The following is a 17,107-nucleotide window of genomic DNA, read 5'->3' on the forward strand; positions in this document are numbered from 1 at the left end:
GTTCATCCACCACGTCACATGCCCTGAGCTGGGAGCACAGTAAAAGCTGCCCAGGCATCAGGTAGGAAAGGACGGAGCTGAAAGAGCCACATAGTTCATAGCAGGAGCAGGAACTGCAGGTCGTAATTCTACTCTGAGATATTTACATGTGGTCAGATTCATAATATAATTAGAAATTCATTACTACCGAATGCTCTCCATCAGCTCTTTTTTTTACCTACTTTATTGATTATTCGTTCATGCTGGCCCAGCAACCAATTCGTAGGCTCATAGGAGCAGGGAATTTTGTTTTCCATTTCTGCTTTCCTACCTCTTGGCTAGGGGGGTGGCATTCTGAAAGGGAATAACCCCTCTCCTTCTGCCCAAGCCAGACAGAAGGGTTCAGGGTTCCCCACCCCTGCCCCGAGGTACTTTTTTTCCTAGCTATTAGGAAAAGATCTCCATTAAGTTTTCCTCTAAATCACCTCCGTAGGGGAAAGGGCCTGGCACATAACACGATTCAATAATGCTTTTGCATGAACCCTACTCAAACCCCTCTGACGCTGACTTCTTTCTAATGTTGCGGAAATGTTCCATCTCTAGAGACGATTAATTGCCGTGATTTAAGAAAGCATCCCTTTAGCTTTTGTTTAATTACTGGAAACACTGGAGCACGTATTTAATTTAACGGCATGGGTGACATTCTCAGTAAGTACTCAACAGTAAACTTTCTACAACAAGCCTTAGTTTAAATTGACTTTTTACTGCTGAATCCTATTCTTTGACTCATTTACATTATGCAATTGTGTGTTTACACATTAAAAATGGATAGAATAAGGCTTATTAAAAATCACAAAGAGATCAATTCATCCAACAATTATGGAGCACCTCTACATGCTAATCACTGCGATGACTGTTGTCTCTATCATACAAAACATGTTCTCTCTAACAAGATTTAATAGCAAGCAGTAATGCTGCGTCACTGAATACATCAAAAGAAAAAGAATTTTCTGACACACCAAATGGAACCAAGAAGGCATTAAGCAGAGTCTTCTTTTCTCCTACCTTCCCAGGGACCATTTATATGAAAGTCAAATGGTAGCACCGATCAAGAATTTGGAACATACATATTTGATTTTAGATTTGAAGAAATGTTGAGTTTTTAATCCCTCTTTCCTATAATTTAAAATCTTCAAATGATTTGAGACGCCCAAGAAGTCACACACCTGATATTACTGCATCATTATTGTCAGAGAAATAGTTTCTGAGTGATTTATGCATTAAATATTTACATCAGTTTTCTACAGATGTACCCTCTGTGTCCTTTAAAGCTATTTTAGTAATTATAGATGGTAACACTTGTATTCACAAGATCATCTACCTGTAGTTTTTTCAAAAAAAAGCTTTAGTGTCCTGTAATTTTTTTCAAATGATAGTTTACCAAAAACAAGACCACACTTCTATCTCTGTGTGGCTCAAATTCAACTCATGATGGAAGGTAATTTAGAGCCCCGTTCAGTCTCCATCCTTGAGCTTGCAATGACCTTGAATTAATGGTCGACCATAGCTTAAGAGTACCCAAGTATTAGATTTTATATATTCTCTCCTTAAGGATGCTTGTTTAAAAGAAGGAAAACATGATTGTGTATCTCTCACACTGATCTCTAAGTATGCAGACTAATTCATCTGATTCTTGTACATCTTCAATAATCACTGTGGAATATAAGAGAATGCAATCATTTCTGAGGATTGCTTATTAATCAAGACTTGCAAAACAGTGAGTAAGCCCCCAATATTCTAATGGGCTCACTTCTTAACAAACTCCAGACTAAGCAATCTCCTGCCTAAGGGCCAAGTCTAGCCAGCCAACTATTTTTGTAAACAAACTTTCATTGGAACAGTCATACCCACTTGTGAAGGTATTGTCTGAGGCTGCCTTTTTGCTGCAACAGCAGAGTTGAGCGGTTGTAACTATCTGGCCCAAACTATACATCATTCTAAAAATCTGAAACCATTTTGTAAAGGCTGTTGGCTCACTTTCAGCTGTGTTAACTCTTATTAAACGACAACAAAGTTTAACAGAGTTGCTAAATAACTCTAGAGAGATCTGGTGGGGGGTTTGAAGGGAAAGCGAGACATTTTAACATTCGTACCAGGGCGGCTGAAGTCACAGCTGACACCTTCATTGGTTAATTTGGAGAAAGGACACAGAGCTCAAACATTTACCTTCACCTACAGATGCCGGAGGGAGGGGGTTGGCCTAGATAATCTCTAAGCTATTCAAGCTTCATGATTGCTTCAAATGACTTCAGTAAAGCCATAAGCAAACTCAGAACCATGAGTACACAACTGAATAATAAATGTTTCATGGCACCTGCCTGAAGTGACAGCAGGGAAGTAATACATTTTAGAAAAATGGAAACCAGGATGGCTAAAAGAGGGTATGTGGAAGTTTCTCGTACTCTTCCTGAAGCTTTTCTGTAAGTTTGCAATTGTAACAAAAAGGTAGAAAGATAGTTAAAACCACTTTTGCATGTTTGCAATTAAAAGGGAAAATTTCTGTTACCCTCCTCAACAAGCGAAGTTAACACAATAACTGCCAAAATGGTTTTGTAAAACATACAAAGCATGTCCGGTACGTATGTGGAACCACGCAGGGCTGAGGCTGCGGACCACCCTTATTCCAATTCTGCATCCTACATTTTACCCTTGGTACCTGTCTTACTTTATGGAAGATGAGCTAACTAACACCAAAGGGATCAAAATACAGAATAGACACAAAAGAAGCCGAGGTGGAGAGAACAGTAGGAAAGAGAGCGAAGGAAAGAGGAAGCAATACTGTGAATAAAAGATCCTAGTTAATCAACAAACTATATCAACACGTTCCGACTGTTCACAAGTATTAGCAGACCTCTTTGATGTTTTCTTTGGCAGAATAGGAAGGAAACTTACTGAGAACCCTTGACTCATACAATATAAATACATCCTATGTACTTTATATGTGCATATTCCAAGAAGAGATAGGACTTTAATTTTATAAAATACAAACATCACGCTAACTGAACAAGTGCCTAGAGAGCCACACACATTCACATTGTTAAATATAGAAACTAACTGCAATGAGAATCATTATCTCCGGTTTCCAAGGATACCAAGATAAGCACTACTCCTAAATTGCAGTTCATTCAGCAAAGGGCACAGAGTAATTTATATTCAGGGTCATCCTCAGCTGACAGCAGATGTAAAAGGGGGACTAGGGTAAATCACCCGGTTTATATTATTCTATTCTGTTGCCTACTCTGGTTTCCAGTTACCACCACCCTCTGGTCCCAACCCTGGCCGATGTTTTCTGGGTGAAATTTGGAAAATCTGATTGTAAATATCAACTTCCCACAGGAGAAGAACCCACAAAGGGCAGGGCAGTCTGAGATGTGATTAATGCCTGGGGGGGGGGGGGGGAAGGAAGGCTGGAATTCCCACTTGCTTTGTTTATGGAAAGGAGAGGAGGCTGGTTTTGTGTGTCTGTCTCACCAGTTGCCACCCCTCCCAGTGCCTCTAAAGGAACTGTACAGTTAATTTCAACTTCCCACTCAACCAAGGCTGTCTATCCAAGCTATTAGAGCTTACCACTCCTAAGCTGCCATAGTTTCTAGAAGGAAATTCACCTTCAATTTGTTCTGTCTTCTAGACTCCACAATGTAGACTTTCCTATGATTACTATTTTTGTTTCTATAGTAACAAAAATATAAAAACTACTTTCTGACAACCTCAGAGATATGGCCTCGGCATCATTTCTTTGTTTATTCAAGACCATTTATTGATTGCTTTCAACATGACAGGCATCGTACTCGGGCAGACAGGCAGTGACAAGCGATGATAGGAAACTTCACTTGGATCACCTGGGAAATAATCACAGGCCATGTCATGTAGGCAGTTTAAAAAGAGGGATTCTCTCTCTTCGTCAAATTTTCACTTACTACCATGGTGATATAGATTTCATGGACATTTTAGATTTATCTTAAACTATCAGAAAGTATATATAAAAGTCTGATCCCAATGTAACTATGATTTTTTTCATCTATTCTTCCCCTATTACCTATCTATCCAATACGGTAGGACTTCCCACGTAGCACTTGAGGCAGGACGGAAGGAGCTGCAAGGAGAGAAAAGCTCTGCCTGCCTTCATAGGCTTCCTGCTGATGGACAGGACACAGTGCATCAGGCTAAGCTTCTTAGCTTAATGTGATGATGGAGGGAAATATGCGCCTGTTTTTTGTTGCTGTTGTTTCTTACATGTTTATTTATTTTTGAAGGAGAGGGAGACAGAGCATGAGCAGGGGAGGGGCAGAGAGAGAGGGAGACGGGGAATTCGAAGCAGGCTCCAGGCTCTGAGCTGTCGGCACGGAGCCCGACGCGGGGCTCCAACCCACAAACTGGGAGATCATGATCTGAGTCAAAGTTAGACGCTAAACCAACTGAGCCACCCGGGACCCTCCTTTAAAACAAACAAACAAAAAAAACAACTTTTTTTTACTACTCAACCCTTTTAAAAAAAAGATTCACTGCTTTTGTACTGAAATCGTTTTCACACTCAATACATAATAGTATCACATTTAAAAACTATACGAAACGGGCAGTTAGTCTCAATTCTCTTAAAAGTTGTGTCAGTCATTATTTTGGTATACTATCGTGACACCTATTTCTTACAAGGAGCAACATTTTGAGGTAAGATGGCTTCAGACAAGATTCTGTGACTCTTGAAAGTTCTGAAATGCTTTAAGTTGATAAGGTCGAATTAAACAGGCCACTATTTAACCTTTCTCCTTGTCCCACCAGAAGCTAGAGCTCTGTATGACAAAAACGTAGGCACTTTCTCTGGTGAAACGACAAACACAAAAAAGCATTCACAAGTCCCCGGCAGAAAGGTCATCCTCTTTTAATACCTTTTCTGATAGCACAGACCAGCTTTCACAAACCTCTGAAGGCAGAAGCCCGCTCACGGCTACGACTGTAACGTCTAAACTACGGTCTTGCGTATTGCACACGTCTTGGAGGATACTTTCTGATGGCTCGCCCGCCTTCAGCCTCCTGAGGACTAGAAAGTGTACAACTGGCAATCCCCAAATCATAAAAGCAAAAACAAACGACAAAAACAAACACCCAAAAGCCCCTGAGAGCTGTCACAATTTTTTTTTTTTTTTTAAAGTGGATTAAGGACAACCAGGAAAGGGCAGCTCTGACACCCGAGGCCGAGGCCACCATCCCCCGCGCGGGTCTGGCGCAGCCCGAATCCTGGGCCCAGCCGGGAGCCCTCCAGCCTCCAGCGCAGCCTCCGCGGGCCTCACCTCTCGGCGGAGGCTGCTGGCAGCGGGCACCGCGATTCTCCCCGGTGCGGTCCCGCCGAGGTAGGGGGGTGTGGCTGGGGTGGCCGCGGCTAGCGGAAGGCGGAGGGGCGGCTCGGCTGCGGAGTAGAGGTGACACCGTAACCGGAGTTGTAAGGGGGAGGCGAGGGGAGCGGGAGCGGAGCGAGGCTGCCCGGAGGCTGGCTTCGGCCGCCGTGGCAGCGCCGGGGTGGGGGCCGCGGGGGCGCACGGGGGTCTCGGGGTGCGGAGAGTGTCAGCGCCGCTGGGTGCGTCGGGGTCCCGGCGTCCCGGGACGGTCGAGGCGGCCGCGTTGCGGGCGGAGGGCGCGCGGGGAGGCCGCCCACAGGTCGGCGCCCTCCCTCCGGGGACGCGCGGGGTGGGCCGGGGGCGCCGGGGGTCCGTGCGGGCGCGGCGCGCACTCACCTATGCACAGCTGGATGGCGTAGGCGTAGTAGGACCAGCCGAGCAGCAGGCTGATGAACACCACCGGGATCCAGTAGAGCACCCGCCGGCACCGCCGCCTGACGCTGCCCGGGCCCGAGGGCGCCATCTTCCAGCCGCATCCACCTGCCCAGCTCCGCCGCCGCCGCCGCCCGCGGGCCTGGCTCCGGGGCGGGCTGGCCGCGCCCCGCGCTCCCGGCGGGACGGGCCCGGGGGCGGCGGCCGGTTGCGCTGCGGCCACTGCCGCCGCCGTGGCGCTAAGTCCCCATCCCGCAGCCCCGAGCCAGCGCCGCGGACTCCCGGCTCCTCAGCCCGGGTGGAGGCGGAGGCAGCGAGAGGAGGGCGAGGAGGAGGAGGAGGAGGAGGAGGAGGAGGAGGTGGAGGAGGAGGAGGAGGGGCAGGGGGAGGGCGAGGAGGGGGAGGATCGGAAGGAGGAGACGGGAGTCTCCGCCCCGCCCCCGCCCGTCCCCGCCCCTCCGTCCCCCGGCTGCCTCCTCCCGCCGGGCCCGCTGCGCCCTCGGGCGGCCACCCCTGCGCCCCGGGGCCCCTCGCGGCCCCGCGCCCCCTCGCCGCTGCCCCCCCCCCCAACCAGGGGCGCCCGCGGTGGGAGTGAAGGAGCCCATCTCGGCCCTCCCGCCTCCCCCTTGGAGCCTGGCTTCGGGGTAGAGAGGAGGAGGCGGGCGCCACGGCTCGGGTCGGCGGCACTGGCTGCGGGCGTCGGGCGAGGGGCGAGGGAGCCCCCCCAGCCCCCGCTGGCGCCCGCAACTCGGGGCCCCGTCCGGGAGCTGCAGCGGCCACACTTCGCGCAGACACGCGCGCGGGGGAGGGGAGGGTGACAGAACCGACCCGGGAAGCTGGCCTTGGGCGCACGGGACCCCTCACCTGCCGAGGCAGGTAGGGAGCCGGTGGCCCACCCGGATAGACGCGCCACTAGAACGCCTTCAGGCGCTGAGGCAAGGGTCCCTCCCGGGCGTGGAAAATTCTCGCTTCAACTTGTGGGTCCAGGTAAACAGGCAGAGGGCAGCAAGGGCGGGGCCGATTGTCCAGACCTGCTGAATTGTCGTTTTGGGGGGCGACGAAGCGTACTTTGCCACATGGTTTCGGGGGGACGAAGGGGGGCCGCGGTGCACCCCTCGGAAGGGTTGCGGGGCTGTCTGCTGGCGTGCAAGGGGACCGTGGAATGAGGAAGAAGCCCTGTGGTTGTGCATCCAGAGATGACCGGAGTTAGAATCACAGATGACTTGCGCTGGGAATCTGAACTCTTTTGTCACGTTACTTAGTGATTATGCATCACCACGCCCGCCGCCGCCTGACACCGGAGTCCCGGGGTTCTTCCGTGGACTCTTTTCGCCCCCAGCCCATTCTTCACTACCATGCCTTCTTTTGTGGCGGCAACTCTAAATTTAGCATGCAGCTGGGTCTGGAGTGGTTGCTGAAAATCGTGGAGGGAATTCTAAAGGCAGTGAGACCGAAGCCCTAAAACACGAATGCTTTTGAGATTGTTTGCTTTTTAGCCTTCCTCTGATTCTGAACGCACCGATTCCAAAGGGAGACACCTCAATAAATGTACTGTATCTGAATTATATACATAATGACCATGTCTAGTGTGCACAATTTTACTTAACATTAAAGAATGTATGTATTTAGGCCACACAGCAACCATATGGAATGAAAAAAAAAAGGGTTCTGAATGGCATAAATTCCGTCAAAGAAATTTCAGCAGTTCTGCCTTTGCGATTATTTTTCTGTTGATTAAAAAAGCAAGCTACTCTCTCCTGAAATAGCTACTATATCTCACACACACACACACACACACACACACACACACACACACACATCTTCACACTTCTATTCAAAAATGCAGAGAAAACGCCAGTCAAGTTTCTGTGGGATTTTAAATAATTGAAATGAGAACATTTCTGTCCCAGTGAATCATTTTATTTTGGTGCAGCACCTAATGCCCTTTATTCGGTATCCTGTAGGGTAGATTAGTATGAAAACATAACTTCCATGGAATCTTTAACTTTTCCCATGAATAGCAACCCTATGCTCCCACCAGAAGAATCTAAAGACAAAAAATAAAAGTCCCTACTAGTGAAGTGAGTAGCCGCATTTGGGCAGCAAGACGGTAAAAACGGACTCAACAGCCGCCGCCCCCGCCTGCCGTCCTCCCTGATTGCCTGCGTGTGTGGCATTAGCAGCGGCGTGCTGAGGGCCAATTTTAATGCCCTTTGCCTCATTATTAATGTCAAAGACTCCTTCGTGGACTCCACCCCACCAAGACTAGCAAATCTGTGATGGAAGAAGGTCACCTATGATCCTACGGAATGAAATGCAAAGTCACACTTCCCATATGGGAGCAGTAGAATAAAGTACAAATTGAACCTGATTAGCTAGCAGATGCTGTTCCTCTCCTAATCGTTTTACCAGGGTCTGGAGGTCCAAAATGCAATAGGATCACACAGTTGACGTATCTTTTATCCCTTTGGAGGAATGTGTAGGTGTAACATCTTTGAAGGAGTCTACATTGTTATTACGTATCTAAAATGTTAAGTGTTCTCATTTGTAATAAATATTTGAGGAATAATCCCAACCTACTTTTAGCCATTTTAAGAATACTACTATTACTGGGCTCTTCAAGGATATCACTCTTATCTTAAAAAAAAAAAAAAAAAAAAAAAAAAAGAATGTAGCCCAGGAATAATCATCTCCAAAGTCACACGATGACAAGACTTATCTCTGCCTAGGCTCTAATTAGGCCGGCATAAGCATGCATTCACAAACGTAAGCTTTGGGTTGAGTACCCAATCTCTAGATGTTAGGATCTAGTAAGAGTGGAGGTAAAGCTTTAATTTCAGAATAGAGAGGCTTTGATTTTTTTTTTTTTGCCTTATTTAAGGCTGTGCATCAACAGGAAGACAATTTGAAGGTCATAGACAATTAAGAAACTTCACTAGAGACTCTTTCACTAGAAGTACAGAAGGTTCAACTCACAAATTTTAGATATTCAATCATTACATCAAATTGTGAATTTCATGTGATAATTTTGATAAAACTGCTATGGCCATGTATGAAAAAGAGAGTCAGCTACAGCTAAAGAAGGAGAGGGCAACACTAATGGAAAGGGAATGGCCAGGCAAGCAGGAAGCCAAAGGGGGCCTACAAGAAGAGGAGAAAGGCTTCCTTACCAGGCCCAGCCAGACCCTAAGAATGATAATTCCATCCTTACCAGGCCTCTGCCTAGATGCTCCACCCACTCAGTCGTTTATCAAAGTCATTCACCTCCAAAATTTCAAAATCTCTATTATCAGACCCTGTTCCCACAAAGGAAACTTGATTTTTCTCTTCTGTCTCCAGTCAAGTACTTTGAACCACTCCCCCCCGATTCTGTAGTCCCCAGTCTCAAATCTATTTTACTATCATTGTTAAGACTAAAATCTTCCTCCTTCTTCCAGAGCCAGATTAAAATGTTCACTTACTTCCTCTCAGAGTGTGAATCAAGAATACCATGGCAACCGAGCCTGGGGAGCCATGGACCCATCCTGAGTCTTGGACCACCATTCATGCTGTCTATCCTCTACCTTAGGTATGACCTACCTTAGGTCATCTTTTGAGCAAAACCACGCACCAGCAACGTTATTAGGTCACTGGCTTGATAGTTTCTCTTTGCTTCCAGAAGTGTTCTCGGAGGGAAACATTGCATCTTTGAAGTGTCAAGTCGATTTGATTACTCTCAGGTATGTGAGAAATGGATTGGATTGATATTGCTATTAGGATATGGTACGTGATAAATACTGCCTCCGACATTTACAAGGACAGAAAGGAATGAAGTTGAGATCTGGATGCATTCCTTTACTTAGGATTCTCCCATCCTTCTTAGAGCGGTCAGCAAAAATATTGATGATCCTCTTTCATTACTTTCTTAAACTAAACTTAAATCCTTTTGTAAGTTATCAGTCCGTGACATCAGTGACGCTAGTGTTCATTAGCACTTTTATAATAGAGTGGCCAAGATACTCCCTGTGGGAGAATGGTAGCCTGCCCAAACCACGTGTTGTTTCCGGACACAGGTAAAATAAAAGCCATTTTAGAAAGGGAACCTGGCTCAGGGAATGCGGTTACAAAGTAGTGCCAAGAGACACTTTGGCTCCCAGAGATCGACAGTTTGCAGTTAGCACGAAATGGAATGGAATATGATGAAAGATAACTGCAAAGGCTTAAGAAATAGGTGGTTGATTGCGTCAACACATTGGGGAAACTGTGAAGCGGGAAAAACTGGCAAACTTGGCCTTTCAAGCGCTCTAGGATCTCTATGGTGGTATTCACCTGTCTCACCACTAGATGGCAGGCGCACACCAAGGTGGTATTCACCTGTCTCACCACTAGATGGCAGGCGCACACCAAGCCGTGCGGCTCGGAATTTTTCAGAGATTTCAATAGCAGCGACCCTTAGCTTCACCAAGGCAATTATCAATTACGAATTTAACTTCAATGCACAATTGTAACTAATTATATTTTAATTCCACAATGTATGTGATACTTTGGTGGCTAATGATTAATTACTAAAAAAGCAATATTTGGAAAATTGAAAAGAAATAAGAGAACATTTTTCTGTATAGCGAAGTCATTTTGATCATGCTTACTTACACTTCTTTACAGTTTGTGCTAACGTTAATTTTTTTTTAGAAATAGATCAAAAGTTTTCACTTAAGTGAATGTTGTGGCCTACACTAACCTCCCTCCCTTGCCCCCAAATGGGAAGAAGGCAGTGTCTGTGAATCCAAAAGGTAGGCAGACGTTTGCACCTCATGGGCTGGCAGCATCTTTAAGGAGTGACACAAAGACAAAGCTTCAATTAGACATTACTTGATGTGGCCATTGTGGAGTCGAAGGGTCAGTGGCTAGCAGACCAAGGGCAACAGAGTCCCGCATTGTGCTGGCAAGTGTCCAGTGCCATCAGGGCAAGTAATGGCATCCTCCGCAGACTGTTCTTGATGGCAGGATCTTGGCCACGCATCAGATTCATCTCTGCTAACTCAAGCTTCATTCTTCAGGCTTCCTGTTGATTCTGCGGGGGGTGGGGGGTGGGTCCGTAGACGCGCAAAAATCTTTTCGTGTGTGTGAGTCAGCTGGCACTGACCTGTGTTTGCAACCAGGAGTGTTGACGGGATCATAGTTTTAATTTTATTCTGTATCCTGTTTCTTAAAGGATCAGTTTCAGCTCACGGATGCTGAGGCACTATGAGAAATTAGGGATACAGGAAGTGGGGACAGAGGAACCTCCTTGGTGCCTTTCAAGTCATAGTGGCTACACCTGCACTGTCCAATAAGTAGCTGCTAGCCATATGTACCTCTTCAAACTTAAATTAATTTAAATAAAATAAAAATTAAAAATTCTATTTTCTCAGTCATAGTAGCCACGTTTCAAGTGCCCGTAGTCATATGTATCTAGCAGCAACTGTACTGGACAGTGAAGGTCTAGAACATTTCCTTCATCAAAGGAAGTTCCACTGGATAGAACTGACTAGACATTTTATCTTGTCTGAATATTCATGAGTCGGGCTTTAGATTTATAAATGCAGCAAACAAAAAAGTTCCCTCTCTAATTAAAGAAACAAAAAAATGAAGGGTAGCAAAAAGTTGAAAACATTTTTAGGCTCACAATATTAGGAGCTTTCTTTCTTTAAAAAAAAAATTCTTTTAGTGTTTATTTTTAGAGAGAGAGAGAGAGAGAGACCATGCACGAGTGGGGGAAGGGCAGAGAGAGAGGGAGACACAGAATCCGAAGCAGGCTCCAGGCTCCGAGCTGTCAACACAGAGCCCGAGGTGGGGCTGGAACCCAGGAGCTGGGAGATCATGACCTGAGCTGAAGTCGGATGCTTAATTAACCAACTGAGCCATCCAGGCACCTCTAGGAGTTTTCTTTCTTTGAAGATGTAAATTTAAAGACAAGGAGCCAGAAGGATCATAACAGAGGGGGAAGAGGTAACACTAGATATTCTTCAGTCTGAAGCTTGTATACAAATGATTGCTTTCAAGAGATATGCAGGGAGAAACTTATCAGAATACTGTACTCAAATTCCTATACAAAAAACTGAATCTTGGATTTAGCTTTTCAGCCAAGGGTGCTTGAAGATATAGCTTCCACACTAAGGAAAACTCCAACCTGTCTGTCTTCATCCACTGGGCATCAGGACCCTTTTTCTTTTGTTGGTTGAGCAGATAATCATTGGGTTGCTCAAAGAATTGCCTATATTCAGCTCTGTCTTTGTCAAGCTGTAGGGTAGATTTAATGTGTCTTGCCCAGTGGTCTGTACAAACCCACATTAGCTCTGGTTCAAGACACCCTCTTCTCCATAAATAAATAAGTAAATAAATAAATATTAATTTTAAAAATATTTAATGTTTACTATTGAGAAACATTTTTAGGTGTTGTGCAAAGACTTTCAATGTAACATGAAGATCAAGCTTGGAGTGTGGTTTATAATTGTGGAAAGGAAAAAAATTAACCAGGTTTTTTTTTGGGCTATGAAAAGAACAGGGAAAATGACTAATAAATATTTAATGATGACATTTAACAAAAAAAGGCATGTTGGCTCAGATTTGTAGTAGAAAAATTTTGATCATCAGGGGTTCTTCCAACAGCTAGAATTTATCCAGTGTAAATTATGCTTTATGCCTCAGGATCTTTGAGTCTACAGTTATTTTCAAGGATACTTAGACACTCCATATTCTGAATTTCTTTGGATTATTTCACTGGTTGATAACATTTTTCTCTGTTTGCTCACATGTCAGTCTCTTTGATAATGGATCATGCTATGAAATGCTAGCTTCGTGGTGGAATATCAATGACCTTTATATCTGGAATATGAAGTGATGTAAGTTTTTGTTTCTCAAACACTCAAAATAGTGGTTGAGGTTTCGAAGTCCAAAAGATCAGAGATCTTGGATTTTATGCTTTGAGCCAGATAATAAGCTTGAATAACAAATGTTCATTCTTTTAAGCATTCCCTTGAATATTTTTAATGGATAGAAATATTTTTAATAGATAGATAAGTTAAATTGGACTTTATTTATATATGATGTGATAATGAAACTTTTCCAGTGGTAAAGATAGTGACCTATAGGAATTTATAATTATTCTTTAATTAGAAGCATCTCAGATACAATAAACTACACATATTTGAATACAGATTCCAGTGACTTAAACTAATGTTATAAACATCAATTTTCCATTATTTTGTTAAATATAGCAAGCACTTCCTCCAACACTGGAATAAAATATCTGGTTTGGCTGAAAGTACTAATTAATTTTCTTTATAAAAAGGTCAGTTATAACTACAACCCTTAGAAAATAGCTGGAGTTTCTGATATGTTTACAAAATTTAAATATCATGAAACTGTTGAAGCTGCTTAAATATCAGCCATGAACTTTTCAAAATTCATGTAGTGTATTATTTAACAAATGTTTATTGATTGCCTACTGTATGCTCAGGTACTGGGGATATTTAAACTAAATAACATGGTCTCTAGCTTCAAGGAGCTTATGGGTTAATGTTTATTTTTGAGAGACAGAGAGAGAGCATGAGTGGGGGAGGGGCAGAGAAGGAGGGAGACACAGAATCCGAAGCACGTTCCAGGCTCTGAGCTGTCAGCACAGAGCCTGATGCGGGGCTCGAACTCAAGGACCGCAAGATTATGACCTGAGCCAAAGTCGGATGCTCAACCAACTGAGCCACCCAGGTGCCCCTTGGAGCTTATGGATCAATGTGAGACCAATGTACAAATACTTTCAATAATGATCTAACTGTACATTTAGTACTGTGCCAAGCACATCGTGCCTGGAATGTGCCTAGAAGAGTAACAAAAACGGAATTTGTGCTAAAGTGGAAAGGATAAGGAAGAGTTTGCATCACGGAGAAATGGAAGGGATGGTTTTCTCGCACAGGGAATGCCTTCTTCTCTTGAGAGGCCTATTTTGGGAACTAGAAAGGAAGAGAATAGATTAGTCATGATCCAGCCAGAAAAGCAAAACCCACACCAGGTAGTTCAGTGGGAGGAACTTAATATGGGAAATTAAATTTAAAAAATGTTAGAAGATTGAAAGAGCAACCATGGTGAAGTGAGACAAACACAAGATTGGCAACCGCAGGAGGTCACTTGCTCCCCAGAACAAGGGGAAGGTGGTGGTGCTACGGCCCACGATGATGGGTCGCCTGGTAAATACTGGGGGCCACTGAGGTGATGTAGCCCCTGCTGGAGACACAGTGGAGGGAGGGAGAAGAGAGAGAGAGAATGAGGGGGAGAGAGAAACACGAAATTTAGTTACAAACCAGATGGCAAGGGAGCCTGGAGAACCTTGGTTTGCAGAACAGTGCCCTGAGCATAAAGCAAAACAGAAGAAGGATGAGGAATAATCTAAGACCAGACAGGCCACTGACCAACAGAAGGGAGCTTAGAGTAGAGGAACAGTCAAAGATAAAGTAGGTGTCAGCTCATTAAGACAAAAGAAAAAGAGGGCACCCGGGGGGGGGGGTGGCTAAATTGCTTGAGCGTCCGACTTGGGTTCAATCGTGATCCCATGGTGTGTGAGTTTGAGTCCTGCACCAGGCTCACTGCTGTCACCCTGTCAGCTTCAGATCCTCTGTCCCCCTCTGTTTCTTCCCCTCCCCAGCTTGTGCTCTCTCTCTCTCTCTCAAAAAATAAATAAAACATTAAAAAAAAAAAGAAAAGAAAAAGATATTGGGATGTTTGGATGGCTCAGTCAGTTGAGTGTCCAACTCTTGATTTCGCCTCAGGTCAGGATCCCAGGGTCATGGGATTGAGCCCCGTGTTGGGCTCCATTCTGAGTGAGGAGTCTGCTTAAGATTTTCTCTTTCTCTCTCCTTCTGCCCCTCTCTCCTGCTAACACACACACACACACACACACACACACACAACTTTCTCTGTCAAATTAAAAAAAAAAAAAAAGGTCTTGTATGCTCTTCAGAATTTGAATTTTTCCTAATAGCCACTAGAGACCTTTCGAATAATTTAAAACAAGAGAACAAACTCTGGGTATGAATTCCAGTTCTGCCACTTACTAGCTCTTTGATAGGAGAACAAGATGCTAAATTTACATTAGAGACATAATTCTGAAAGCACTATAGTGGATAAAGTGGAAAGACAGAAAAGAAAAGATTAGAAACCCTTGTTCTCGACCCCTTGCAAGAAAATGAAATCCTGACCTGGGACCATGGCAAAGGGGATGGAGAGGAGGGGAAAGATTCTAGGAAAAGCCAGAGGGATCTGAATAGGAAAGAGCAGATTTCCTAGATTTTGGAGTCTGCAGAAAGGGAATCTGGGAGAAGGCCCAAGGGATGGACAGGTTCATAACCCCCACTAGGCTCATCATACACCATAGCAGGGCCCGAATCCATTTTTGAACTTCCGAGATCTTGATTTTCAGAATCCCTCTTCATGACCTCCAGTCTCCACTCGACTGCAGTCACCGAGGAAGAAAATGGCTCTGGCTGCCTCCACTGCCATTAACCGTGACTTCTGAGAAGATGTTGTTTCTAAGTAACGTGCATAAAAGATCACAGAGTTAGAAAGGTGGAAATGGTTACTTCTTTCTCCTTTGGAGCTGCCTACACATCACCATTCCACGTAGGTAACTTAGGGCATCTGGGAGGTTTTCTTTGGAGATTTTATCTGAGTTACACCTTCATGTATAACGCTTCACACTCTGGTCCGGTTTGGTGTCGTTTAGGTTTGCTGCTCACTCAGTGTTACGGGTGCAGCTTTGAAAAGTCACTTCCTTGTCCTCTGTGTTTTCGATGAAAAAGCAGAAGCGGTAAAGAGATCAGACAACTTGCCCAAGGTCATGCTGTGCTATCCGAGAACCTGAGTCAAGAACCCAGGCCGCCTGACTCCCAGCCTGCTGTTTGCTGTCCGCTGCGAGTATAGAGTATAAAGGAACCGCCTTGGTGTCTTTAAAACTCCACACGTCGCTAGTTTAATTTAAGAAGCGAAGCCCCGGAAGTTAAAGGTCACAGGGGAACCAGTAAAATGCCATTGCTAGATTCTATTTAAAGAATATTAAATATGCTTGGGATAGGAAATATAGTCAGGTAGAAGATCTAACCTAGCAAAAGTGGAAGAATCACTTAGGGGCTGAGATGCTGTTGGCATTTTGGGCAAGACAGTTTATTCATTGCGCGGGACTGTCCTGAGCACTGCGGCTCATTCAGCATCCCTGGTCCCATTGCTCCCTAAATGCCAGGACCAACGCTCCTAGACATTCTGACGAAACCATCCTCTCCCTGGAGACACTACCACCTTCAAGACAACCACCATTAGACTAAAGAATAGTACAGAAGCTTCTATCTTTATTTTTTATGTTTATTATTTATTTTTTGAGAGAGGGAGAGACAGAGACAGAGTGTGAGCAGAGGAGGGGCAGAGAGAGAGGGAGACACAGCATCTGAAGCAGGCTCCAGGCTCTGAGCTGTCGGCACAGAGCCTGACGTGGAGCTCGAACTCATGGCCCGTAAGACCATGACGTGAGCTGCCATCTGATGCTTAACCGACTGAGCCACCCAGGCACCCCCAGAAGTTTCTATCTTAAACAGATAATGGAATGTAGGATTATTTTACCATAATGTCCATTTGCATAGAAAAAGAGTACATTTATGTTAAACTATATAATGAAATATCCTCATTTGGAAGAACGTTAAGTGTATTTCCAGAGACATCGAAGAAAAGATGAAGTTTTATCATGTTTCCATTGCATGAGTGTGGTCATATCTCAGGTCAGATATTAGAAATGTAACGGAAGTACCTGGGTTAAAGAGTTCCGTTAGCTTCAGGCGGTTGCACCAAGAAATCTGGGTGCGAATTCCAGTTTTGCCACTTACTAGCTGTTTGATCTTAAGCAAGTTACTGAAATTCTTCGACCTTTCTTAAGGATATTTCTTGTTTTCTCAACAAAAAAGATGGAAAAGCAACACGTGAAAGTCCTTTAATAAATCCAGTCATTCATCCACTCTTTAAAGTTTGATGAGTTCCTGAGTTTGAGGTAGTGTGATAGGTGATGATACATGGTGAGCCAAAAAACCACACCAAACACAACAAAGAACCTGCCTTAGTGAAGTTTACAATACAGCTAAAGAAAATGTCCACGTTTGCAGCTGTTTTTTGAATGGGGATAACTTTATTAGGAGGTTCACTGGTGTGTACATCATCAAAAATATCCCGCTGGTTTGTATACTGTGTAAACGCACATAAAACCTGTTCAAGACATGTACTTCCAGATTCAAGAATTGATTTGGATGCCATGACCT

The 17,107-nt window shown here is 44.6% G+C and overlaps 1 protein-coding gene across 1 annotated transcript in view; it reads right to left on the reverse strand.

Moving 5' to 3' along the window:
* Window positions 1-5,919, reverse strand: part of ZDHHC2 (zinc finger DHHC-type palmitoyltransferase 2) — a 70,067-nt gene extending 64,148 nt beyond the window's left edge. Inside the window, exon 1 of the mRNA XM_030312226.1 lies at window positions 5,766-5,919. Coding sequence (XP_030168086.1) covers window positions 5,766-5,892 — 127 coding nt within the window. The 5' untranslated portion in view covers window positions 5,893-5,919. The remainder of the gene's footprint in view (window positions 1-5,765) is intronic.
* Between the last annotated feature and the right edge of the window lie 11,188 nt (window positions 5,920-17,107).

This window comes from Lynx canadensis, chromosome B1, assembly GCF_007474595.2.
Source record: "Lynx canadensis isolate LIC74 chromosome B1, mLynCan4.pri.v2, whole genome shotgun sequence".
Taxonomy (NCBI): Eukaryota; Metazoa; Chordata; class Mammalia; order Carnivora; family Felidae; genus Lynx; species Lynx canadensis.